At 51.1% G+C, this 27727-nt stretch overlaps 1 protein-coding gene across 4 annotated transcripts in view; it reads left to right on the top strand.

Annotated features, from left to right (window-relative positions):
* LOC110333599 (core histone macro-H2A.1) overlaps positions 1 to 27292 on the top strand; it is a 64807-nt gene extending 37515 nt beyond the window's left edge. Inside the window, exons 5-9 of one of the 4 annotated variants that reach the window (XM_021215211.2) lie at positions 3942 to 4049; positions 11926 to 12016; positions 15995 to 16084; positions 16889 to 17063; positions 26521 to 27292. In XM_021215211.2, coding sequence (XP_021070870.1) covers positions 3942 to 4049; positions 11926 to 12016; positions 15995 to 16084; positions 16889 to 17063; positions 26521 to 26686 — 630 coding nt within the window. In that variant the 3' untranslated portion in view covers positions 26687 to 27292. Of the gene's footprint in view, positions 1 to 3938; positions 4050 to 10303; positions 10404 to 11925; positions 12017 to 15994; positions 16085 to 16888; positions 17064 to 26520 lie in introns of all 4 variants that reach the window. The other 3 variants (XM_021215209.2, XM_021215210.1, XM_021215207.2) reach the window with 3 other exon arrangements.
* Positions 27293 to 27727: the final 435 nt, after the last annotated feature.

Here is a 27727-nt window from a genome sequence, read left to right as displayed (position 1 = left end):
GCTTCGGTTAAGCAGACAGAAGCGATGAGCCTCAGAGACGACAATTAGATCAGGCGAGTGAACGTTGCTTTTATGCCTCTCACATATTTACTTTATGATCACAGCTAGAAAAATTGCAGTTATGAAATAGCAACAACATAATTTTATGGCTGGGGCGTCACAACATGAGGAACTGTATTTAAAAAAAAGTCTTAGCATTAGGAAGGTTGAGAGCCACTTTATAAAGAGATGTCAAAGAAAGGCATTTCTTAATGAGGAATTGCCACACCCAACAGTCTGCTGGCCTTTTAGTGATGGCTAGGAGCTGAGGCATAGATGAACTTGGTTGGTGTGTCTACCTCCATCATTTTTGACACTGAATTCCACAGAGTCTTAAATGTGCACAGATTGACTTTGACCTTCTAGGCTTCTTCAAAACAGCCCTGCACATGGCCAATGCACAACACTTTTGCCTTTATATACAATGTAAGATCCTAAAAATCTTAGTCATTTGAGTTAGGTGGGATTGCTTAGATCTTTCTTCAGAGCCTAGATCAGAAAAGCCTACTGCCTTGTGTCACCACACCGTGAAAGAAAAGGCATCTTTCTTCCAAGACAGTGGGAAGGGATGTGAAAGCAGACTTTAGGCTTCACTTGAACACAGTTAGGATCAGAAAGCAGGTGCTGCTTGTATGCAGGGCAGTGGGGGCTGACCTGAAGTTCTGCTGCTATGAAAGGCTCAAGTTCTCTGCAGAGTAGAAGGTCCGTTCTCTGTGCTGTACCTGACTGATCTTCTTTGTTCAGGAGCGCTCTAACCTCAGGTCCATTTTTAAGTGAGGTATCTAAGGGAAGGCAAGCAGGTTTCAGTTTGCCTGGGTCACACAGCTGGAGGAGGCAGGATTTAAATGCAGAGCTACCAAGTTTAAATACTATTGCTTATGCATCCTATGATCACTGGCTGCTTCTTGGCCAGAGTCCTACTGCTCTGATGGTAGAGGACTCGAGGTAGGCGAGGCCACACAGTCTTCACAAGTCATTGCTGAAAGTCACCAGTGTCCTCACAGCTTAAGGCTCAGTTACACCAGTGATTGCTGGACGGGTGGGGCATGGGAACTAGAACGCCTCTTCACAGAAACAAGCTGTGACATCTGATGTCTGACACCTATCCTCTAGGCCTTGTACCTCTCACTCCCTATCTGTGCAGCCCCCGGGGAGAGAGGCACCTGCTTCCCACTGTTGGCCGTGGACCCAGCCATTCCCCTTAGGAGTGACACGGCACTGAGAGGAGCAGTGCTGTCGCTTACATACCTCCCAGAAGATTTCTCAGATAGCTTTGTAGCATAGACATTTAAAGTCTGACGCTTTCCATAAGAAATATAAGGATATTTTGGTATGGTCTATATATTATCATTTATAAAATGTTGTAAATTTTTATGCATCCAGTAGAAATACACAACACAGTTTACTAACATTGGGAAACTTCTGGGTTTTACTTCCTTCCTTCCCTCCTTTCGCTGACCCTACTTACTTAATAATACTTTATTAAAGTGTGTGTATGTGTGTGTGTGTGTGTGTGTGTGTGTATGTATGCATGTGTATGTGCCACCATTCAAGTATGGACATCAGAGGACAACCTCTTGGATTCATTTCTCTTCTTGCACCTTTGTGTGGATCACGCCCAGGCCACCAGGCTCACGTGGCTTGTGCCTTTACCCACTAGCCGTTTCCCCAGTCTCATACAGCGCCTCATCTTTATGCCCACTGTTTTCATGACTTTTGTAGCAGAGCACTGTATTTCAGTTCACTTGAAATAGTTCTTGTGACTTTCTACTAAATGATGTACATTTTCCAAGAGTGGATAGTTTAACACACTTGGTAATATACATTTACTCAAACCAACAAATGCATTCCAGGTTTAGTGACTATTATAGAAAAAGCTAAATGTTATGAGAAAAGTATCTTGTAGTGGGATGAATGATTTCCTCCTTCCTTGGCTAGGATCCCAAGGTGTATGAGTTGCTGAGTTGAGACAAAGGTCAGCGTCCTCTCCCACGGCACAAGCTGTTAGGATTTGGAAAGTCTTGCTGCCTAGAATGATGGATGAGAACAGAGAGGTTTGTTATAGCATCAACAGTGTATCCTCTCTATTCCCGGGAAAGACAGTCAGGTTAGCAGTCTCCCATCAGTGAGAAGAGAGGTTTGTTACAGCAGCAACAGTGTATCCTCTCTATTCCAAGGACAGATGGTCAGGGTACCAGTCTCCTGTCAGTATGTTCCAAGAAACCTTTTAGAATTGGCTTAGATTTACAATGAGTTACAAAGAAGCATGACGCTCTCAAGGGCTCACCAGGTTTCCTTTCCTGCGGTTGACAGGCCTCACTCACCAGTGACGTTAGCACATTGCTATCAGCCAAGAGCTGTCTGTCACTATGCTTCTCAGTGGTCTCCAGCTGGTAACTCAGTGACTTCTTCAGTTTTGTTGAGAGCACAGGACTGAAAACAGCAAACTTGTGAATGGCTTTGTCAGTCTTCGTTCCCAGAAAGTGTATCACAAAAGCTTGTGCTTTCCATGCAGGTTTTGATTGTGCCTGGCTCTCTTATTCTTGTCAGGTCAGATATAAATGCAAAGTATGAAGGCAGCCAATCCGTGAGGCTCTGAATACCTCTGCTGCCCAGCGTTCTCCCTCATAAAGCACTTTTGTCTTATCTCAAAAGCTTGGAGCTTTGGGCGTAGCTTATTCAGTCTACAGAAGGCATCAGCTATGCCACTGCCAAAGCAGTCAACAGAATGACATGTTTTTTCCAGTGCAAGGAAGGCTGCTAATACACCAGTGCTTGTGGATTGGGATCCTAAACGGGTACCTGGATAGGACGCGGGCCTTGCCTTGAGCTCACTGTTTGAGGCCGTCCTTATGAAAAGCAGACCCGTCTGAAGTACCCCCTCTTCCCACCATGTAGGCAGGTGTTTGCACTGTGCCTCTGATACACCTTAATTTTCTCCCATTGGACCTTTCTCAGGATCGATGTATTCTGACAATCTGGGGGAAGGGAAAAGAAAAAGATGAACTGTCTAATCTGAAGTCCCACATTCCCACCGTCCTCAGCCTGTCAACCATCTGAATTTAGGAAATCGACACACAGCCAAATGGATATTTCTATTAGTTTTCACCCTTAAAAAAAGCATGCAAAAGCATATATGTTCCCCAAGCCATGCATCTTCTTACCAGTTACTTAGGTTGTGAAGGGGACCAAGGGTTAGAAGCTGAGCTGAGGGCTCTGTAACTCTCGGAAGTTCCTCCGGAATGTCAGGGTGCTTGCATTTTGGTCTGAGGGATGCTGGGGAATGTGCTAGAGTGGAGGACACTGTGGTTGTGGGAACAGCAGCCTCTTCATGGCCTCCGCCCCACTGTCATCAGCCACGAGTCTGGTTTCTCCTTGTGTTTGTTAAGGCAGAGGCTTGCTGCACTGTAGCTCCAGGTTGCTAAGAACTCACTATATAATGCAGGCTGGCTTAAAACAGTCGTAGTCCTCCTGCCTCAGCCCTCTGAGCACTGGATTACAGGTGTGTGCCTATAACAGTACACTTGAGTTACACGCAGAGATCTAAAAAGGTGAAATACCTAAAAACTATTAGTGACAAGATGTTGCTCTGAATTTATAAAGTGATTCTATTCTAAATTATTACAAATTTAGGTTTTGCTTTTAAGATTTTTCAAGATTATAAGTAATAAAAATACATTTTTTTCCTTAAAATTCTGGGCTCTCAAAATAAGTAGCAGCCCCCACTGTGGGGCATACAGTGACTTTGTCTCCTCTGGCCCACACTGTGGGACATGCAGTGGCTTTGTCTCCTGTGGCCTCTGAATTGGTAATGGGTGAGACCTGGGGCTTTCTCTGTTAAGGAGGAGTTGTGTGGCCCCTGCCTGATGTCCATGTTCTAACTCTTCGGTTTGCACAAGAAGAAGCAGGGAGAAGTGAGCAAGGCAGCCAGCGCAGACAGTACGACGGAGGGCACGCCTACAGACGGCTTTACCGTCCTCTCCACCAAGAGTCTCTTCCTCGGCCAGAAGGTAGGCAGACAGCTCAGTCTGCTCCAGGGCCCCAGGGGTGGGGAGGTGGGAGGGAGAAGAGGGCAGAGGCTGAGATTCCTGGGTGTCACTTAGCTCAGTGGGTGGACAGAACAACCCCAGGGCAGCTTTGGAAGTGGCCCCAAGGAGGGATGAATGGACAGGATCAACAGGCGGGGTCCGGGGATGCTGCCAGGTTCCAGGAATGGGAGTCCATGCAGACACAGAGCTCCCACTGGGGACCAGGACCCTTGAGCTCAGCCTAGGGAAGGAGGTGCTTCTGAGGAGTGGGCTGCTCCTCAGGTAGTGTGGGCTGTGCAGGGGGACAAGGATCCGGCTGGTCCAGTGGGCACTGATCTGATCCAGGGAGCCGGGTTGTTCTTAGACCAACTAACAGGTATACCAGGGGCTTCATCACTGAACCACCAGGCGACTCCTTGAGCCAGTTGTTTGTTTTAACCACGGGCAATAAATATATTTTCAGCCGCCCCAGTGATGCAGCTTTGCCAGGACGCCATGGTTTTGTAAAAGTTGATTCACTCTTACTGAGAATAAAAATGATGCAAAGGCTTTTAAGACCTGGAAACAAGAATTGATTAAAAGAGGGGTGGGAACTGTCTGGGTTTTTGTAGTCCTCTGTAATATAATCTCGAAGGACTGAATCTGGCCCTGCCGACCCATTGGCTTAGAGGTGCTCTGTGTCGGGTTAGAAGCTGCATCATTTTTACATCCTCACTGTCCGTGTCCTTTTGCATCCCGATGACACTGTTTTCTTGCTCACTCATGCCCGTTGTCCTCTGCCCTCCCTCTTGTGTCACTGATTGCATTCAGGCTCTCACGATGCAATTCCTGCGGTGACGTTCCAGAATCTAACCATTGCTGTTTACGTCCTGTAGCTGTTACCTGTATTCTGTGTGCATCTGTCTAAAGCGGCAGTTCTAGTTGTCATCTTAAGGTCTGGGCTCTGAAAGTTTAACTTCCTCTCAGTGCTGAAGGCAGACACCCCAAGTCTTCCATGCCTTTCACAGGTCCCGTCAGGTTGCCTCAGTTGCCACTGATGTGTGAGACCCTCTGCTGTTTAGGGCTAGCCTCCATGCTCCCTCCCCAAGGAAGTGAGTAGCCAGGGTGGCGAGAGCTAGTGCTGATCAGCCCCTAGGGACACCCCTCTTGCCCACCCTGCTCCTAGTCACCCCCACCCTGGCCTCTCCTGATTCTGCTCCCTTTTGCCCCACCTCCCCCAAAGCCAGCCTCAGCTAGAACTCACATTCATCTCACTGCAAACATGAAAGCACCATGCTGTGTAGGTGGCTGTGCGCCAGCACAGGCGCCCTTCTGTTGCTCTGTTGCTCCAGCAAGAGACAGGACCAGGTCCACATCTGGGCTGTTGCCTGGAGCCCCACTGGAGATAACCTTGCTTGTGTGCACAGCTGGGCACGCAACGTTCCTCCCTCCAGGATTCTCCTGGTCTCAGATTGCAGAATGGGTACCTCAGGGATAGAAACGATCTAAATGCTAACCGTCCCTCCCTCGGGGCTTGCAGGGTCTGAAAAGCCATAGGAACAGGGAAAGAAAGTATTGGGACAGTGACGCCAGGTCAGGAAGCCAGCGTGGCTGTTGGAGATCTGGGGTTGGTGAAGACTTGCTGAGCCAGAGCCTAGAGTAGCCGCCAGCCCCGAGAATGGCGCTGGGCAGCGACCCACAGCAGCCTGTCCACTCTTGTGGACATCTGAACACTTCAGTGTGTCTGTGTATGGCAGGATGTGCCTATACCCATGCTCCCCAGGAGAGGTCCTCAGAATCACCGAAGACAGTAGCTGAATATCTTAAGTCAGCTCAGCTCAGCTCAGCTCAGCTCTGACACCCACATGAGGAACTGGAGTGCTTCTGACCTTTCAAGCTCCCTCCACTCCTGTAGCCGTGGCAGAGGACATAATTCGGAAGCAGCACTTGCAGGCCCTTTATTGACTTGACATCAGGAGACAAGTTTAGTGGATAGTGCTGAGGGGGCAGAAGTCATAAAACAATCACACGTGTCACACAGGCATACCGGAGGCCTGGCTTGGACTAGTTTTGGCTTGAGTTTTGGAGAACATCTCTGAGAGTGTGTTTTAGAGGGGATGGCTGTGGCACCGTGCTCTGTGCACCTCCTTCCCCGTTGACCGCGAAAGCAATCCTTAAATACAGCGAGCGAGCTGGCAGAGAAATGTGGTACTGCCAGAGCTGGTTGCTAAGCTACCTACAGGAGGGCCAGCCCTGGGCTTAGGAACCTGGGCTCTAGTTGTTGTTGTTAATGATGCATTTCAGAATGAAGTCTCAGGGGCAACCCCCTCATTACTCTGTGATTTCCATGTTCACACACATTGTTTTTTGCCTTGTGGTTGCACTGAGATGTGTGGCTTTTCCTAGGCCCTTTTAAAACCTCATGGTTTATTAAAAAACAAGCAAACAGAAACCCTCACAGCAACAACAGCAAACCGCTGGCAGTGTGTGCATCCACGGCTCTGTCAGCAGTGAAGGCTTGGCCCCTGGTAGAGTATTTGAAGCAGTTGGGAAAGCAGGTTAGGGAGGGCAGAATTGAGTCTCTGAACCTCCCAAACGATCAGGATCATGGTAGCAGGGATTCCCTTTGATCCATGCCACTTCTGAGGGTGGGAAGTTGGCAAAAGAGAGGGAGCTATCAACCCTGTCCCTGTATGCAAATTGCTGCCCAGCTTCTGAACTAACACAGGGGGTGCAGTCATCCTATGTGGCGCCATCCTGGCCTTGGGCAGCTTCTGGATGGCCTTGTCTTTCTAAGGCACTGTTTGGCTGAAGGCTCTGAGAAACTTTACACTAGAAACATGTGGCATAGGCACAGCCCAGCACAGATGTGAAGACAGGAGTGGCCTGTTGTGGCTCCTGGAAAAGATGGACCTCATGAGGTGTCTAGGAAGAGCTCTGTTGAAGGCAACTCCCTTCCCCATTTCCTTTATCAGGGAAGTGGACTTTGAGGCCAGGAAAAGAGTCCACTTGATGTGGGTGAAACAGGAAAGTGAGGTCAGCCCAGGCATCCGTCTTCAATGTCATGAATGGCACCAGAGTTTGACAGTTAGGCCCAATATGCTATTAAGAAAATCTTCAATACTCACTCACACGTCTTAAAATTTAATTTCTAGCCTGATTTTAAAAGGGGTTGTACTATTTCCTTTAGCCAACGGTGTCAGAAAGGCCACTTGCCTCTTGCCATCGGTGCCAGATGCTCTCCCCTCCCCCACCCCAGTAAGGCTGGACTGGCTGCTGGAATGCTAGCCTGGCCCAGGCCCAGTTACTGAGCCTGGCGTCTGTCCCCTTTAGTCCCACTCTGAGAGAGAAGATGTTCACTGCAGCTCAAGAGTTGCATCTGATGGTGTCTGATGTTCATTGCTAAATAGGACGTGACCACCCTAGGTGGCCTGAGTATAGCAGGTGCCAGAGGCAGGCCACCACAGGGGTGAGATCAGGGCGAAAGGTTGCTGGAAGGGGAAGGAACCTTGCAGTTTTCTGGGCTAAGTCCCTTTCTTCCAACTGTCATCAAAGGGACACACTCTCGATCTCTTATTGGCAATGCCCCAGTGGTGTATTCCTGCAGCAGCCAACAGGACTCACAGCTGCACTAAAGTTCCCATGCTGTGGTATAAAACTGAAGTTTTTAATCTTCCCACAAGATGACAAAGATGTCATCACTTCACTCAAACACTGAAACCACTAAAGATCTTTCTCCTTCCCAGAAAATCAGACTATTGGGAATTTTCACAATTTTTGGCTGTCTGATTTGTGATTCAGGTCCCTCTCCTCTGCCATACGCTGTGTGTGGTCTCGTGCTCTTTGGCTGAGAGGTGACCGACACCAACTGACTTCTATTTTGGCCCAGGACCTGGCGGTTCACTTGTGGATTACAAGACTGGTCCTTTCGAAGGCTGTGCCCCCAGCCCATGTGCCCTGTAGTCAGGGGTTTTCTTCTCTTGCCCATGGTCTTTTTCTTCTGCTGAGGGTTACCTCACTACTGACCTTTGCCATTGGTTAGCTATCCATTCTTCTTTACAAAGACTGGCCCAGTCCTCTCCTCACTAGTCTCTGTCACACACTCTGGAGAGCAGAGGGTTCTCAATCTTTTCATACTTGCGTATATTCTATAAGAGCAGCACAGACTTAAAGCCAGCCCAGTGCCTTGTTCTCAACATTGGTGTACAAGCATGCTGGACTATCCAATGTTAGCCTCATGCTTAGATGGGGGTGAGAGAGACTGACAGCCCTCCATTGGCTGAACTAGTACCAGTGCTAAGTAGCAGGCCTCCTGAGGTGCCGTGGTCCTTGCACCTAAGAATGCTCGCCACCAGTGGCCAGAAGGAATGGCAGGAAGGCCAGGAAGAACTAGGAGTTCTCCAAGGAGCCAAGCTCTGTCTGCAGCTGCTTCCTGCCTCCGTCCAGCACAGGCAGGGTACTCTAGTTTCCCCAAAGAGCCCACTCCCCTGGACAGAGGTGTTGCAGGCCACCGAGGCTTGGAGGATGCTTCCTGGCTGGTGGAATCAGCCAGTGAAAACATGCTTCTTCGGAGAATACAACTCCCAGACGTGCCCGTACAGTGAGAAAGAGTTTGAAAGGTTGACCCTGCATGACTTTTCAGCATCTCACCCTGTAGAGGCTTAGATGAGTGCTTGGCCATTTTGCACCACCAGAGGCTCTCTTCTCCACTTCTTCCTCTGCCTCCCTCCCTCACCAGCCTCTTTTGCCTTTTCACAGAGTGAGTTTGTTTGTTTTTCTGGTCAAGGGCATAGACTATTTTCTACAAACAGCATTTCCTTGGGAGCCCACCCTTCCTCCTCCCATCAGAAAAGCACAGCCAGGGCCTGTGCTCCCCAGTGCACCTGCCTCTAGTATCAGGAGCCCCTGATAGGCAGGCAGCTCAATGAAGAAACCTGTTAGGCTTGTGAGAGACCCCCAATCACCCTCAGGCGCTAAAATGAGGAAGCCTATGCGCAGAAATACGGCATTATTTTGGATCTTTCCTTGGTCAGATGACCACATTCGTTTCTACCATTGCTTTCTCCCAAGGAAGGACTCAGTCTAAAGCACCTTTAGACTTTGAAAATCTAGCAGCTTTTAAGGACCAGAAGTTTGGGGGTGCATTTCCCTTGCATATCTTTTACCAGTTCTTTTCTTTATCCCCAAATGGCTCCAGAAGTTCAGCACCTTGGGGCTTAGTTGCCAGGAGCTGCCCTGTACTCCACCACCCGCCCCCATGGTGGATGCCAGGGCAAGGACTCAGTCATGCTGCCCCCTGCAGGTGCAGGCCTAGGTCTGGGTGAGTCTATGGGCCACCTAAGGCACTGTTGATGTCACTGAAGGAGGAGTAACTTGATAACCAGACAGAAATTGTGAAGGTCCAAGTCTAGCCACACCTGAACCTAAAGAAAAGGAGGGGGCGGGGCAGGCCCAGGACAGCAGAAGCCAACACAAACGGCTCCTCGTTAGTGACCAAGGCTTGCCAGGGCGACAGAGCAACAGGTGGAGAAAGGCCAGTGACTTCAGAAAGACCCAGTTGATTGAGCAGACACAACTCAGGGTATTTGCAAGCCAGCCATCAGCCTCAGTACAGGCTAGTAAGGCGAAAGTCCTCTTTTAAAAAGACACGTTGTCTTCCTGGAGTCGTCCTGCTTGGGTGCCTTCTCGGGTATGGCCAGAACTCCAGCACTGTGAGAGCAGCGGGCGTGTAAAGTTACGTGTTCCAGCAACAGCCATTCTCGCTCCTCGTGACTCCTGACCAAGATGAGAGCACCAGTGAGAACAGTCTTCGAGAGCTACACACACTCGCAGAACAATGGCACTTTGCAGGTGTCCACACAGCCAGCTAGCATTTCTCCTCTATTACCCTAGGGCCTCCCTTACCCCCACCCCCACCCCCACCCTGAGCATCCTGCTTCCGGGTCCTGTCACTATGAAGTTCCTCTAAAGGAGAACTACCAGCTTTCTTCCCAGGCCAGTGTGGCTTGTGCTTCCCTTTCACCCTAAGCAACCTCTGCAGGTTCCAAATGCCCGCCTAGCTTGCTTCCCTTCAGCACCCCGTGGCACGGGAATCTTCTGTTTGAAGTAGACCCACACTAGCCAGCGGCTCCCGGTCGGTTTCTCTTCTCCGTGCCCTGTGCACCGAGAGCGCCCGCCGCCTCGCCACACCCACACCCCCCGCCATCTGCACCTTGCCGGCTCTCCTGTTATTTCCCACCTCGTGCTTCTCTTTTCAGCTGAACCTTATTCACAGTGAAATCAGTAATTTAGCCGGCTTTGAGGTGGAGGCCATAATCAATCCTACCAATGCTGACATTGACCTTAAAGATGACCTAGGTAATTGGGGATGGGGTTTGGCACCACCAGCTGTCAGATGAGAATTTGTGGAACCCAGAATTTAGGCTCTCTGTCTGCCTAGACTTAAGCATGGCCAAGGCAGATCTCCAGTCCTCGATTGGCATTCAATTATAGACCTTGAGCACTGACTCACTCTAGACCACTCCAAATGGAGCCGGTCTCTTAGGTCTCATCGAGCGTGATTGGCTCCCTCCCTGCGTTGCAGACACTTCACCATCTAAATTCTCTTCCATAATGATCAGACTGACTGCTGGTTTCTTGGGGGGGATTTTAAAATGTGTATTTTTTTTTTTTCCCTTTTCCTTTTCCTTTATTTCTTTTTAAGCTGAAAAAGTCAGGTAACAACAGAACAACAGTTTCTCCATTTACCCTTTGGTTAGAACAGCACTCCAAGTGTATGGAGGGAAGCGAGCTGGGTTTCATAGCATGGAGTTGTACCTCATTGATCGTTGACCAGCTCCTGTCCCTCAGTCTTTCCTAACCATGTGGTATGTGACTGACCACCACCACCTGCGCACACTGTGTGGCTGGAGGCTGTCAGTCAGAAGGGTAGATATTGAGCATGGGCTGTCCCTCGGGCAGCCCACCTCTGTGCGCTCATGTTGAAGGCATACGTGCCCTGTGCGACACAGCCTTGCCTGGGCACACAGGCTCACCGTATGCCTCTGGGGGCAGTGCCGTCTTAAACCCTGACCACGGTATATTCTGCCCCTGACCGCAGCCATTCTTGTCCTAATGGGGACGGGGCTCCCCTCCAGGAGCCCGCTCCCACCCACACAGACTGGCCACAGCTGAGTGCCAGAAGCAGACCGGAGCTCAGAAGTACCCGGTTGGGATTTGTTTCCTACCTGCTTTAACCAGATGCCCACCGTCCGTAAAACAAAAGGGCAGAGGCTATAAATGGCAGCAGCTCTGTCCAAAGTGTAGAAAAGAGAAAAGCCTAGAGAAACCCTTCTACCCACTCATGGAAATGACACGCCCTATGCTGGTTCCTTGGGCTGGCATCTGAAGGGGAAACAAAAGCAATAGAAACCAAAGCCTCCATGTTGGCTGCTGCAGACGAATGGAGAAACTCATTGTTGAGGTTGGCCTGACAGTCCACGTTCTTTTCAAAGCAGATGCCATGTTTTTGTAGCCTCCCCATGCGTGGGGTGCCAGTGTTGTTCAGGCTTCTGCAGGGTGAAGCGGGGGCATTCGTTGTTTTATTTCTTTTAATCTTCAGAAATGATCTCATGTGTGTTTCTCTTTTTCTTTCTTTCTTTTCTTTTTTTTTTTTTTGGACTTGTCCTTCCAATGTTTAATTTAAACATGTCACATTTGATATTCCTCCTCCCGTCCTCACCCCCACCCACATGTGCGCACACTGCGTGGACTGATTGCCCCCTGGGCATATGTTGGAATCGACCAGGTAGGCCAGCCCTGCCACTGGGGCCTTAGTAAATGTGCCTGTGCGTGGGTCTCGGTCCAACACAGTTGATGTACATCTGTTTACCTGTTATAGTTGCAAGTTGTTCAGGCTGACATTGCCTCGATCGACAGTGATGCTGTCGTTCACCCGACAAACACTGACTTCTACACCGGTGGTGAAGTAGGTAATGCGAGCTGGGTGCTGCCGAGTGTGTGTGTGCATGCTCAGCCGGCCGCGCAGACAGCTTGATCCTCTGACAGCTACGCAGGCTGCATTCATGTCACGCTTCCAGCCGTCCTGACCTTCCCGGGACCTTCATCCCTGGGTTGTGAACTGGAGAGGTACAGCTGGCCGTCTCAGCCCTGTGCTTCCCGCAGCGGCCCCCCTCGGGCACTTCTGGTTTGGAAACTGGCTCAGCAGCCATACATTTCTTTCTCTGCCCGGTGAGGTGAGGTGAGGTGTGGCTTTGTTGCAGACTGGGTTCCCCGAGGTGTCAGTTACAGGCTCTGTGCCCACCCAGCTTTCCCATGTTAGAGGCATGTCCACAGATCCACGTAGGGGCACCATTTCTAAATGTGTCCCACGCGTGAGTTTTCAGTCAGATTGGAGGTATGTATTTTATAAACAGCGCTCGAGGAACAGTTCTAGGCGCAGGAAGCACTTGGGTCTCCCTGGCAGCTGGTGCCCGCTGTGGGCCAGTGTGCTCAGCTGCTCTGTGCCCCTGAGGTATGCACAGGCAGGATGCCGAGTCCTGGAGTTGCAGACCCACTGTGTGGGTTTGGTACTCAGCACTACCCTGAGGGGTTATGTCACAAGGAGGCATTCCCTTGCTAGGAGGGACCTGAATCCTAGCCTCAGTATCTACTGGTTACTGGGCCTGGCCAAGACATGTAATTCCTCCATGCCTCAGTTTCTCTACTTGGTAATGAGGCCTGTGTGAAGAATGGGCAGTGCACCTTGGTGTCTAATCCCCGGCCATGCTGCTGTTGGCCTCCCTGTTGGGTGCATCTGTGGCTTGACATAGTCATGCTGTGCCTGAGCAGTGTTCCAGAAAGAACACTGACATTCCTAGCCAGCTCCTGATCCTGTATCCTCCCAGGATGGGGTGAGGAGTCCTATGCTCTGGGTACAGATTGCTTAGGCCTACTGCCCAGTGTGGCACAGTGTCACTGTCAGAGCCAGCTGTCACAGTTGCCTCGAATATTGGGATGTGGGCTGATGACTTCTTGAGCCCTTTGGATTTCAGACGTGATGGAAGTGGGCAGTTGCTAAGTGTCCCGTGCCAAAAATGACACCAGGTTGCAGGCAATTAACCCCCCTCCTAAGACGGTAGGCTCAGACTTCATCCAGGGCAGTGGATGGAGGGGACTCTGTGAAGCTCCCTGGACAAGGTATCTCGATCAGGCTCTGGGAGCTGCTGGCGGGAGTGAAAGGCTCCTGTTTAGCAGAGCTGGCCATGTGGGAAGAGATAGAAGCTTTGAGACAGGGTTAGGGCCAGCTAGGGCGTGAACAAGCTGTGGCCCCCACAGAGAGCCCAGTCCTCTCCAGACTGGATATTGACAGTGCTGACACCTTATTCTGATGCACAGAGAGATTGCTCTCTTTTGTGGCTCCTAAGCAGTGTAGGCTGCAGAGTGGGAACGGGAACATGCGTGTCACGGTTAGAAACCTCAGTAGGAGGAAAGACTGCACCAAGTGGGAATCCAGTCTTCCAAAGCCCACCTCCGCTCTCTCTGCCTAGAGATCCAGTCCAAACTAGTACTGGCCTCAGAAACCTGTACAATCCCAAAACAGTAATAATCCAGATTCATGTATGGCCTCGGTCGCCTCCAGCTCCCACTCTGACGTGGGAGAAGGGGAAAGAGGAGGCTAGGGAGAACCGGCTGCACTTTGCATTGTCTGTGTGAATTCCTGAGTCCTGACTGCTGGAAGAAGGGATCCGAGTGCAGGAATGCCTAGCCCAGTGATTAACTTCTGCCCATCAACAGTTCTTTCTAACAGTGAAATAGACCACAGGCTGAGCCTGACGTTTGTCCAAGCCTAAAGTGTTGCTTAGGCTGTTTTGAACACTGATAACTTATGCCTGCTTTCTGAGCATGAAATAATGTTCTCGTTCTCATGGGAGTAACACATGTTTACGCTTGGGGGCAAATCAGCCGATTGCTTTACGATTAACCCTGAGGTTGAGCCTAAAATGCAAGAGCCTTCCTTATATTAAGAGTGTTGACAACACGGTTGAAAATGGGCCTGTTTCTTGTTAAAAAGTACACGTGTGTCTACATGAACATGTGCATACATATGTGTGTGTAGGAGTCAAGTCCTGATGGGTTGATTGCCTGCGACCTAGGGTTCAGTCTGTAAGGTTTAGAAGTGCATTAAGTGTATTCTTAGCTTGCAGTCTCACTTCTAATTAAAGCAATATTTAATTATAAGTAAAAAAAAGTTTAAAGTAAACATCTTCCTAAGCTAAAACACCTTTAATTAGAAAGCAGCCTATTTTTCTTAGGAAATGCTTTATATCTCAAGAGGGAGTCAGTCATCTCTATAAGCGAAGTACTGACTTTTTCAAACTGCCCAGTTCTCATCTAAGAGTAGATCTGACAGAGAATATGAGCCTTGGGCAGTAGCCAACGGACTCTCCGTGCCCTCCTCAGATGGGTTAAGGGCAGGCTAGACTCACGAACTGTTTGGTTTGGACCCCACACTCCTTTTCCTCGGCTGCATGGATGTTGCAAGTGAACCTCTATCAGGGTCTCACATCTGGGCCATCTGAGGGGTGAGTGGGGCCCTTGAGGCCCAGAACATCCCCGAGACACATGGCACATCCAGCTGCCACTCGGTGCTGACGTCTGTACAGACATTCGGTAGCAGCAGGTGAGAGCCTCTGGAAGGGACAGCTGGCATAGAAGGCTCCTGCTGCCTCCACGGATGTAAAAGTGCAAGAGCATGCAGAGCAGCCGAGGACAGAGGAACCCAAGGCCCATGCCTCACTTAGCTCCTGGGCAGGGGACTCATCCATGCACTGCGGGCTTCCTGCTGTGATGGTGGTGGCCCTGTCTTATCTACTACAGTGCCCAAAGGATTTGCCTTTTGCTTCCAGACACTTCTCGGGGTCAGTTCACCTCTGAGGAACATGCATGCACATAAGACAGGTTTTGCTAAGATAGGTCTGACCCGGTCTGGTACATTCCAATAGTCCTTGACCAACCCAGACACACTTAGACTTTCCAAGATAAATGGTGAATCGTAAGGGGATTATTTCATCCTTTCTGAGGAAAAGGATTTTTAAAAATTCACAGAACTGAGGAACCAGAGCTTAAAGAAGACTAGAACCTTGTTCTGGCCCAATGTGATGTCCTGCTGTTGCCACAGCTAGACTGCTGCTCGTGGCCCACGTGAGCCGTCGAGCCCAGAGCCCTCAGAGGTGCTGCTCAGCTCGGCCTTCATAGCAGGCCTCCTGGTCTCAGAGAGGCCTTTTAACAGTCAAGTCCTAAGCAGCCAGCCACCCTCTCCCAAGCCTTGCGCAAACCCAGTTCATCTTTAAACTCTGCTTCTGATGTTCCTCTCCTTTCCCGAAAACAATTCTGAATCATGAATGTAATTAAGAGAATATTGTCTGAATCCATTTTTCTTTTTTTCTTTTATTTAATTCACATATGACACCAAAGCTGCAAAATAGGAACTAAGTGTGGAGGGCTGGCCCAGAGGTGGCCCGCAGGACACTTGCTCCTGGGCCCCTTCCAGGAGTGCTCGCTCACGGACCTCCTCATGTGGGGCTTATCCCCGAGATAAGAAAACCTCAGCGGGCTCATTAGAAGCCAATGCCACCTGGTTTCTGGTGCCCATGCTAACATGCAGGCCAGGCACGTCTGCCAAGGACAGAGGCCCCCTCATATCTCTGGCATCCCCGCTGGAATTAACAGACACCCAGAGCGGGGGCAGCCAAAGGAGCCAGAAAGTACAGAAGTGCCTCGTGGCCACTGGCCGAGGGTAAATCCTTGCTAGGGGTCCCCTCCCTGACCAGCCAGGGCATAGATCCTGTTTTGCAGTCTTGTGAAACTGTAGCTGCTCAGGCCACGTAAAGTATGTAATCACCTGACATGTTGAGTGTGTGTGTGCCGCAGGCAGGGCGGCACTCTGACCCTGCCCTACCCTTGCCTAGGAAACACACTGGAGAAGAAGGGCGGCAAGGAGTTTGTAGAAGCTGTTCTGGAACTCCGGAAAAAGAATGGGCCCTTGGAGGTAGCTGGAGGTAAGGTGGGAAGGGTGTGTGCTCACTGGTGCAGCGCACAGGGTACGCGCTCACAGCTGAGGGCTGAGGGTATATAGCAGTGCCACTGTCTGCAAGGTAGAAGACCTGTGAGCATGACCACTCAGAACACAGCCCATACATTGTCAATAGAGCTAAAGGCCCATGAAAACCACCTTCACATCTTAAAGTTATTTAGTAGCTCCTGTCTGCCTGGTGTCCCAATCTCAAATCCAAAAGATTTACAGAAGCAGAGTGTGACAGATCGGAGAGCTGGGAACAATCGAGGGTGATGCTGAGCCACCTGTCTGTCAGCCTGCTGGCGAGCCATCTTCTTCAGCCATCCGTCCTTTTAATGGGAAACATAAACACCCATTTCTTATGTGCCATGACCATCATTCTTAGTTAGAAAGGGAAAACCAAGATTGGCATGTCCATTCAATCAGCAGACAGTCCTGGAGACGTGTTGCTGGAACTGGCCTGTCCTGCAAGAAATGGAAGAGTTGCCCCCTAGAGAGGCCATCTTGTTTTGTCAGCATGGGCAGGATCAAGTCACACGGCCAGGCTGCCGTGCTTCTGGGGCAGAGGAACTCGCTGACGTCCATCCACAGCTCCTGGTTAGCAGTGAACTGAATGCACCTGACTCAGTGGCAGGTGCTTGAAGTTCAGTTTCTAAGTTCCATCAGGAGAGCAGCTGCAGTCTCCCGTGGACACAGGCCACAGAGGTGGCTAGGGGTTCATTCTAGAGCAGAAGAGTAGGTGTGGGTTTGGCCTCTTGTGACGTGTGCTTCTTCTTGTCCCTTCCAGCTGCTGTTAGTGCAGGCCACGGCCTGCCTGCCAAGTTTGTGATCCACTGTAATAGTCCCGTCTGGGGTGCAGACAAATGTGAAGAACTTCTAGAAAAGACGGTGAAAAACTGTTTGGCTCTAGCTGACGACAGAAAGCTGAAGTCCATTGCCTTCCCATCCATTGGCAGCGGCAGGTACGGGCACAGGGGTGCAGCAGTCGTGTCATCCATGGGTGTGTTTCTGCAGTCGCAGCCCCAGATGTAGAGCTGTCACTTGACGCAGAGGCTGCCTCCAAGCCTTGCTTCTGCCAGAAGTACAGGGTGCACAGGTAAACAGAGATGTGCTCGGGCCGCAGAGTCGGCTCAGCTGTGAGCACCTCCTGCCCTTCCAGAGTCCCCAGCATTCATCTTGTGTGCCTTGCAACTGTCTAACTCAGGCTCCAGAGTAATATGCTCTTGGTCTCTGCAGGCACCTATAAACAGGTAGCATACACAGACATATATACATGTACATTTAAAAAAATCATTAAAAGAATATGGAGGGCTGATGAAAAGTCAGAAATGCCTTATTTATTTATTTTTGGTTTTTTGAGACAGGGTTTCTCTGTATAGCTCTAGCTGTCCTGGAACTCAGAAATTCGCCTGTCTCTGCCTCCCAAGTGCTGGGATTAAAGGTGTGCGCCACCACCGCCTGGCTATGCCTAAATTTTTGTGACAGCAAGTGTCACCACAGGGGTCGACAGACAGAGGGTCTTGAAGGGTCACTAAGACTCAGGTGGGTTCAAACCGGAGTGGGAATGTGGAGACAGTAAAAGAACCTTAGGGTGCCCTACAAATCTTTGCGCAAGGCCTTTGTCTAAGCCAGCGTTTCTATTGCTGTGAAGAGACCCCATGATCAAGGCAACTCTTATAAAGGAAAACATTTGGCTGGCTTAGAGTTCAGAGGTTCAGTCCATTATCATCATGGCAGGAAGCATGGTGGCACGCAATTGGATGTGAGGTTGGAGAGGTTGCTGGGAGTTCTGCATCTGAATAGGCAGGCAGCAGGAAGGGAGAGTGACACTGGGCCTGGCTTGAGCATCTGAGACCTCAGAGCCCTCCCCACAGTGACACACTTCCTCCAGTAAAGCCACACCTACTCCAGCAAGGTCACACCTCCTCATACTGACACTCCCTATGAGCCTGTGACAGCCAGTTTTATTCAGACCACCATAGTTTACTCCCTGACTCCCATAGGCTTGTAGCCAGATCATAATACAGAAATACTTCAATCCAATTTCAAAAGTTTCCACTGTCTATCAGTCTGAACCCTGTTTAAAAGTACAAAATCTCTTCTGAGACTCATGCACTGTCTTAACTGTAATCCCTTGTAAAAGCAAAATCAAAGGGTAGATCATATAATTCATATATGGCCCAGGATATGTATTACAATTCCAAACAGGAGCACAGTGAAGAAATACTGAACTAAAGCAAGATCAAAAACCAGCAGGGCAAACTCCAGACTCTGCCTCTCCATGTCTGATACCAAAGCGTTTTCTGGATCTTAAACTCCCCTTTGTTTTGTGGCTTTGTTGACTGCAGCACACTTCTCTTTCGTGGGCCTGTTCCACCCCCCCCCCCCCATTAGCAGCTCTCCTCGGCAGGTTTCCCATGGCTCTGGCATCTCCAACACCTTGGGGTCTCCAAGGCAACCCAGGTTTCACCTTCACAGCTTCACAATGGCCTCTCTAGGCCTCCATGCAGGGACACCCCTGCCCCTCAGTGGCTTTCCTTAGCCCTGGAGGGAGATAACACAACCCCTCTCTTGTATCCTTGATTCTAAAGCCAGGACCCTGTGATCACAGCTGCCAAGTCCTACTGCTGCTGGGGCTGGGCCATGCTCCCTTGTTCAAGTATATTTTCACCAGCTTTCTGGTTTTTGTTTGTTTGTGTGTTTTGATGATCGCCTTCACTGTTTAAGCTTGGTTGTCCTGGAACTCACTCTGTAGACCAGGCTGGCCTCGAACTCACTCTGTAGACCAGTCTGGCCTCGAACTCAGAGATCTGCCATCCTCTGCCTTCAGAGTGCTGGGATGAAAGGTGTGCGCCACCGTGCCTGGCCCTAAGCTTTTCTTTCATTCCTTTTCACAAGTTGACAGCTGAGCTGGGCGGGGCCTTTCTCTGTTCCACTTAGCATCAGGCTAGTCTTTAATCTGTTTACACTTCCTGGTGTCCCTTTCTCCTCAGCTCGGACATTTTGTATCTCCCCTTGCTCAGCTTGCTCCTTTTCATTACAGAGTTGTGTAAGCTGCTCACTGATGACCAAGCTTCAAAGTCATTACTAGGTTGTCTGGAAATCTCTCCCAAAGCTGCAGAACCATAGCTCTTCCATTTAGCCCTAGGCAGATTTTTTTTTTGGACAAGGGCAGCAACCAGCCTTCACCAAAATATCACAAGGATGGTCTCTAAGCTCCATTCTTTTCTGAAACTTCTTGAGCCAGGCCCCCATAGTTCAAGTCACCCTCAGCACCGCCATCTTCCATATTCCTACTAGATGGTCCATTAAGTCCCTCTTAAAGCATTCAGCTGCTTTTTTCATCCAGAGTCCCCATTCTGCCAACGAGAAGCCATGCGGCCAGGCCGATCACAGAAGTGCCCCAGTCCATGTATCAGCTATGTCTTAGCTAGGGTTTCGATTGCTGTAAAGAGACTCCATGACCATGCTCTTACCTAGGAAAGCATTTAACTAGAGCTGGCTTACAGTTCAAAGGTTTAAGTCCATCATCAGCATCATGGGGAGGGTGGTGGCATGCAGGTGGAGTTGGTGCTGAGAGGTAGTTGGGTACATCTGGACTGGCAGGCAGCAAGAACAGAGTGAGTCACTGGGCCTGGCTTGAGCTTCTGAAACCTAAAAGCCCTCCCAATGTGACACTTTCTCCAATAAGGACACACCTCCCAATAGTGTCACTCTCTATGTGCCTGTGGGGGGCCTGTTTTGCTCAAACCACAATAGCCCTCAATCCCTTTTGCTTTTCTTCCCAAGAATGCTTTATCTCCCATCCCATGGCTGAAGGTGAACCAAAGGCCTGTTGGTGAGGTCTGCATACAAGGTGGGGCTGATGAATGAGCTCTTAGGGCTAGCCCTGCCCCAGCTCCTTCCTGTCTGTCACATACCCTAGTGACAAATCAGACAGAGGACCAGGACAGTATAGTCCTGCCACTGAGTGGATTCAGGTCAGGCCTAGCCATAGAACATTCCCTAGGAAGGCCATCATCCCAGTCCTCCCTTTATCCAAGGCAGAATAGGGTAAGGGCGTCTATATTATATTATGCTATCCTAGCCATAGAGCATTCCCTAGGAAGCCCATCACCCCAGTCCTCCCTTTATCCAAGGCAGAATAGGGTAAGGGCCTCTATATTATATTATGCTATCCTATATTATGTCCTATCAGGCAGTCTCTGCCCTGTGGGCTAAAAGCAGCTCTTGCTCAACACTCCCTCCTGTACTCATATAGGAACTGTGGAGGACAGAGCTCATGCTCCCTCTTGGGCTGCACTAAGATCTCACACCTTCAGGCCCCACCGTGGTCAGGTCTCTGGCTGTTGCTGACTGACCCTGTTTCTCTGGAGCCTTTTGTTGTTCCCAACTGTGATGACAGAGGGAGCCCATCCCTCCCAGGCCAGGAGCTGTGGAATATTCTCTCTCATTCTCTCCCCAGCCTACAGTGTTGAACACCAGGGGCTCCTTTGCCAGTGGTCCCTCACTCCCGTGTTGTTCACATACTTAGTCTTCCTTGGATCTCTGGATGAAAGACCAAAATTAGCCCAAGCATGTGTGTCTATAGATGAGCTTGAAGGATTCCTGAACAGGAAAGCTCACACCTGTGCCTGCAGCTTGCTTACACCTGCAGCTTGCTCACACCTGCAGCTTGTTCACACCTGTGCCTGCAGCTTGCTCACACCTGCAGCTTGTTCACACCTGTGCCTGAAGCTTGCTTGCTCACACCTGTGCCTGCAGCTTGCTCACACCTGCCAGCACACTCTGCAGGTACCACACCATCACAGGAGCTCAGCCTAACATCACAGGAGAGCTGGGAGCCCCGGAGAGTGAAGGGTGAGTGTCTCCACTGACCACACACCTCCACTCTAACCTCTCACCAACATCACTCCCAGACTAGAAAGCTGTGCGTGATGGCTGATCTGTAAGACCAGCTTTGGGAAGACTGGAACAGGAGGATGGCTGTGAGTTTGAGACCAGACTGGCTACAGCATAAGATCCTACCCTGTGTCGTGAACACAAACAGTTGAACCTTCCCAGTGCCCTTTCCTTCTGCTGTGCAAGTATCTGCAAAGACAAGTGTCTGCTCATGCCACAGAATGTGCCACAGAACGTGCCACCGAACTTGCCACAGAACTGGATGTGGTTTAGGTGCCAGGCCCCCCCCCCCCAAAGTAGATTCAAGACCATTTTTTTAACAGTGCTTCTGGATCAGAGCTTAAGCAGCCATACTTCCTGCTCCTACCTCCCATATAAGGTCGGTCCTTTGGCATGGTGTTGCTGTGCTGTGTGACCTCTGGCAAATGAATCAGTCTCTCTGTTCTGGGCCTTCCCTAATAAGCGAGGCCGTGGGGTCTGCCCTTCTTCACAGATGGTTCCGAGGCTCAGTTAATTAATGCTTCGGAGGCACTTTGATCTGCCCTGATGAAAGATGCTTCTGGAGAGCAGGGCCGTAGGACCTTTATTGGAGGTAATAATTTCACGCTCTTTCATATGGCTATTGGGAAATTCTTAATTGAAGCATAAAAGTAATTCTCATAAAAGAACATCTGTTATTACAAACTTATTTACATTTTTCACGGAGTAAAAGTTTTTAAAAATAATGAGTGGGAAGCTTTTAAAGGGCGGAATGCCAAAGGCTGCAGCACATGTGCAACTCCCCTGCCACATCTGTCAGGCAGACCTCGTCCCTGCGGGCCCCGCAGACAGCTGCCCTCCCTCGCTCCCTGGCTTGCTCGCTCTCACGGGGGAAAGAATGGGATTAGATCAGGCCCGCCAGTAAATCACAGGGGCTGAGGGGAATGAAGCTGCGTGTCTGTGGCATCCCGTGTCTCTGGCACAGAAGTCAGGGTGGAATGCAAACACGGGAGGAGCTGGGAGCACTTCCCCCCAGAGGGGCTGCTGGTGGCCTCCCGGGGAGGGGGGACAGCGCTGGCTTGCTCCTGCCGCCCCAGGCTCTGACCCTTCCATGTGATCCTGACCTTGGTCGCAATGCTAATACACACCTGCTGAAGGGACCCCCTTGGGACAGCATGTGGTGACGCACTGGTATGGGGCTTAGAATAACCCACCTCAGACTTTGAGCACAGAAGGAAAACTATTTGGTGCTTCTCTAGCACCCACTGCATATGGACATTCACAGAGCCCCGGACGCCACTAGACATCTCCTCTCCACTGTCACCCAATACCGAGGAATGGGCCTTTCCTTTACTCCTTTCCAGTACGCCATACCTGCCCTCAGCTCAGTTGTCCGGTTACCTTCTTGCTCAACGCTAAATCTGCTGAGCTTAGTTCCATTTCAAATCTCCTATCTGGAGAAGTTTCCAATGGCTACCCCACTGGGGATCTCACAGGGCGGGTGACTCTCCCTCCAAAGCCTGGCAAAGTTTTCCTTCCTGTCTCCTGCTTCTCTTCTCCTCGCCTTTGGAAAATTGGTCCCTCGTCAGTGCTGGATTGGGTGACTGGATGGCTGTTAACTTCAGAGGTCAAAGAGCCACGTTTAGAGGGTTAAGGCTGGCTCCGAGGCCACACAGCTCATCCTTGGCTAAGGGGCGAGAGCTTGCTTCCAGGGCCCTGGGCTCTGAAACTTGTACTGTGGGGCAGGCTGGACCTGCTGCAGGCTGCACGCGTGTTCTCCGTGCCTAGCATCCCTGCCTACATGCTCACTGTGTTCAGACTCCCCTGGGAAGTGTTATACCTCAGCGTTGCCTGAGCTACCAAGGGCAGCACAGCAGCTGCCTGGACCCCAGTGCGGCTTTAGAAGAAAAGGAGAGACCAGAACCCACCCTGACGGCCTCTGGGCCTGCAGGTGTTTGGAGGGCTGGGAGGGAGAGATGGCTCCCTCCTTATTCTGACCGCAAGCTGTGGTAAACAGCCACCTCCATCCTTGGAACATCTCCTCCTTGAACTCTAGAGCTCTTGGTTTCTCTACCAAAAGTAGCCTTCGCCCGGGGCAACTTTGGAGAGTCAAGCAGCCATTCTAGTGCCACAGAGAATGTGGGGCGATGGTGGAGGCCCGGGGTTACCTGCAAGGCACAGAGATCTAATCCTAGCAGAAGTATGATGCAGGAGGTGAGAGCCATGCCCCCACGTTATCCAAAGCTCCCCTCTTCTCCCTCCAACACAGCTGCCCAGACTTCTCCGTCTATGGGGCTCCAGCTGACCCATTCCTTGCAGTGGCCCTCTCTCTCCCTTAGGTGATGAGGCTTAGCAAGATCTACATAGGGAACCCCTGAGATCTCTTTGCACTAGCCGAGGAAAGTGGGGCCACATGTGGAGAAAGGGTGTTCCGGACACAGCAGGACTGAGCCAAGGGAAGCTCACGTGACTTTAGTGTATGCCAGGCATGGCCCAAGGCTGGCAGAACAGGGGACAGCGCTCAACAAGGGACTTGAGGTGTTGTGAACAAAAGCCAGCGGTGAGAGGAGGGGAGTTCGGGAGGGGAGCACAGGTGACTGCAGTGGCATCACCCCCTCATCACAGCATACCCTTGGGGAAATGCCTGTCTACACTTGAGGAAACCAGGACACCCTGCACAAGGGCAGCTGGAACCCAAACCTAAACTCTAGAGCAGAAGCTCCAAGCCCTGAGTCTTTGATGTCCACCCAAGTTAGAGAAAACGGCAGAGACCTGGCAAGACAGGAGTGGCGTTCAGATGGGAACTGAGGCAGTGCCTGTACTGTGCTGTCTGTGCCAGCATCCAGGGCTGCAGTCCTCCAGCACAGTTGGCCACCGTACACTGAGTGGCAGCTCTCTGGCAAGCTGAGATCAGCGTTGCTTACAATGCTTGCAGTGACTACGCTGCCAACAGTCATTCCGTCCTAGCTGTCTGGGGGTCGGGAGGATGTCGTCTACCACCTTTAGAATGGTTCTGGGAGTCCGATTATCTCTAGTGGGCCTGAGCTGCACTCTGCTGCCTGATACACATCATCCTGTCCCACCTCTGACTTGACACCGAAGCCTGGGGCTTTAGGCTGGCCCATGTGTCTGCCCTGGGGGAAGGGCATGTACTCAGGGTGGCTACATATGGGGAGCTGGGATGGCTGGGGAGTGTTACTTTGTCACCTGTGTGTCTAACTAGGGCAGCTAGGGGACCCTGCCCAGCAGCACAAGGAAAATGCCTATCTTGCTTTCTGCTTCTCCCCAGGGCATGCCACTTTAGAGCATGGCTTCCACTCACCCAGCAGCGGGCCACAGTAGTATAAGGATGTGCTGAGGTGGGCACTGCTGATACAAACCTCTCGCCCTCCCTTTCCCCAGCCTCTATACTCTGAGAGTCTAGATTGCTGAGTCCTGCCCCGCTGCCTACACGTAGAACATGGTTCCCAACGAGAGTGGCTGAAGGCCCAAGGGGCAGAAGTTCCAGGTGTAGAGTGCAAGACAGGCTATGCGTGATGTCGGCACCAACCTCAGGCTCAGAGTTGGATCATAGGAGCCCTCCCTCAGCACCAGTTACATTCCCCTTTCCAGGGCCACAGCTGAACCGGCTGCGAATGACCCGCTCACTTGATGCCCTTAGGAGACTTAGGGGAAGAAGCCAGGGCAACAGCGTGTCTCTACATCACATCACACACTTGGTGTGTGCCAGGCAGAGGGCAAGCACACCAGCTGGCTGATCACGCAGGAGCACACCAGCTGTGACCCTTTGGCTACCGGGAATTGCCAGAGGCCTTCCTCAGCTGTGCTCACCAGAGCAGGTGTGAAGTGAGGCGGGTGGGCCTTCAGCAGCTGAGCCTGGCACCGGTGGATGAAGGGCCACACCTCCCCTTGCAGAGAACAGCTCTTCGCACTTCTCAGAGCCCATCTATCTGTCCAGGTTATGTCCTTAGACTGAGGTCTGCCTGCCCCAGTGACCCTTTCTGTTCCCTGGGCCTGAGAGCGGGCTCCAGCAGGATACACACAGCTGGCTGTGGGCTGCACCACTGGAATGTGCTCCCAGCAACAGATCAAGCTCATCTCCTCCAGCAGTTGCCACCCAGCCTACTGTGCTAGCTGCCTTGTGCCCCACTGTAGCCTGACATCTGTCATCATGTCCCTGCTGCCCTCCAGCTTAGCTAGAACACCAGGCTCATTCTGGGAAGAAACCAGTCTGTCTGGAACTCCAAGTAGAGCTGTGTGTAGAGGGGCCCTGAGCCTGTATCACACCCCCATGGTGGCCCTCTGAGAATGCTCAGCGTTCCCAAAGCATGTAGGACTGCCAGGGTCTCCCAGGTGAAAGCAGGGTCATGAGAGCTTTTTCCTGTGGCCATGTGACACCTTGAGCACCGGCAGCTGTGGAGAATGTGGCTCCCCAGGTGGGTCGGTGTCACAGGCACAGTGCAGAAAGCTGGGGGGGGGGGAGGTGCTGTGAGCACATTGTCATCCCAGAAAGGACCAGCCAGAATGGCAGGCAGGCGAAGGACTGCAGACTGCAGTGAGTGAGCAGAGGCGTACCTCTGAAAGGTGCTCCAAGCATAGCTTCCTTCCACTGGGCCAGGCCACTCCCATAAGTGCACGTGCAGCATTGACCAGAGCTGGCTCGGGCACACACGGACCCATCCATGCTGAGCTCCCAGGTAATGAGTTCACATTCCGAGCCCCTCGTGTCACACATCAGTGGCAGGATCCTGACTCGGAGACTTTAGTGATGACCTGAAATCAAGGTTAACCATACTTGCCCCGGAATTCTGCTCTGTACTACAGCGGCTGCCTTGCCCTTTGCTGTGGCACCAGCTGATGCAGTTTGGAGCCGGGTCTCTGGACCTGTGCTCACAGATGCCTGGGTACTGCCTGTCCCCCATCTTGGTTCTGTCTGGATGATCTGCAGCTGCTGTACTTTTGGTTTTGAATGAGTCAAGCCTGTTAGGCACGCAGCAAGCAGATGTGAGCACAGCAAGCGGCAGAGAGACCAGGTTGTGTAATGCCGGCGGCATCCAGCAGAAACCAGCTCTAGAAGCCTAATGGAGAGCGAGTGAGCGAGCACATGTGAGCAAATGTAACCCGACTCATAGATATCGAAGCAGTCAGCAGTGACCTGCTGGGGGAGACCACCAAGCAGTGTGGCTGCAGCTGCAGCACGGAGTTCTGAGCATCGCCCAGGTGTGAGCTTGGCTTCTCGTCCCCACAGCAGACAATTTTACACCTCAGAGTAACAGGAACCTTGCTGGCCGTCTGTCTGCTCTTCTTTTGCCTTGTGTCAGAGCCAGTCTGCCTCACGACAGGGAGGCGAGGAGAACACCTGAGATAAGGGAGGTCACGTTGTAGAGTTCACTTCCCAAGTGCCAACAGCACGTGACAGTTCCCTGATACAACTAATCCTGTGCAGACTTTGTTCACGCCCATGCGAGCCCAGTGTGAGGCCCGAGGTGGACTCACCATAGTCACCCCAAGTGCTGACGACTGTGTTCTCTCCTACAGGAACGGGTTCCCGAAGCAGACGGCGGCCCAGCTCATTCTGAAGGCCATCTCCAGCTACTTTGTGTCCACGATGTCCTCCTCCATCAAAACTGTGTACTTCGTGCTTTTTGACAGTGAGAGCATAGGTATCTATGTGCAAGAAATGGCCAAGCTGGACGCCAACTAGGCCAGTGATCCCCAGAACCAGCACATGCCGTGTCCCCCACCTCCAACTGGAAAGAAAGAAAAAAAAAAAAAAGAAAACAAAAACTCCCCTCGCCTCTTACTGGGAGGTGGGACTCCTGCCCTCCTCGGTCCTGCTCACCTAGGGAAAATAAGGTTTTGGTTTCTGGTTTGATTGGTTTTTTGGCCTTCTACAATGTTTTCTGTTAGCACTGATAGCTGGCATCGTCCTTGTTAAGCACTGCATTCCAGACCGTGTCTGACTTAGTCAACCTAGGGGATTTTATAGTTTCACTCTAATGAAGTCCTGATTAACACAGAGCAGTGGAGTGACGGTCCCTCCCCTGTGTGGCAGCAGCAGGAAGCCCCGTTTGTAATGTGCGTTGTGCTGCTTTACTGTACACCCAGTGGCGTTCTTTTTACTATAACAGTCCCCCCCAGAAGAGAAATCATAAAATTTACAACAGACCTCCTAACTTTTGTTTACTTTTTTGTCTTAACGATAGATTTGAAAATGAAAAATGTTAAAAAGACAACTGGATCTGTTGTCCTTATTATATTTGCAATCTGAAATTTGTGTGAATTGATTTAGTAAAATGTTAAACTGTTACGACTGGCTGTGTTTTGCGTTACTGTGTCCTAGGGACACAGGTGCAGGCAGCTCACCCCCAGGAAGCTCCCGGATAGTCCCTGTACCTCAGCAGTTAGGTCAGACATCTGCTGGGCCCAGGGGTGTGTAGGGAATTCATGTAGGAAGCTTCAGTGCTCCCGAGTGCGGCTGGGGTGTCAGTTCCATCTCACAGAGCAGGTACCTAAAGCCACAGCGACGACGACAAGGGTCTGATGCAGAGACCGAGGTCTTGCACTCTGGGCCATACCCCTCCTGGCCCCATCCATCTGTCTCTGACTTGTGGCTGGGCTCTGCAGAGAAAACTCAAGCCATGAGCCCTCTGCTGGCCTGCATTTTCCCGGCCCCACTACAGGAAGGTCCCTAGCAAGAGGGTCCCCAAAGATACTGTCACTGCCGAGGTCCCAGGATCTACCA

Source organism: Mus pahari, chromosome 16 (assembly GCF_900095145.1).
Source record: "Mus pahari chromosome 16, PAHARI_EIJ_v1.1, whole genome shotgun sequence".
NCBI classification, from domain to species: domain Eukaryota; kingdom Metazoa; phylum Chordata; class Mammalia; order Rodentia; family Muridae; genus Mus; species Mus pahari.
Note: the sequence above shows the minus strand (reverse complement) of the source record. Positions and strands in the feature narration are given on the sequence as shown.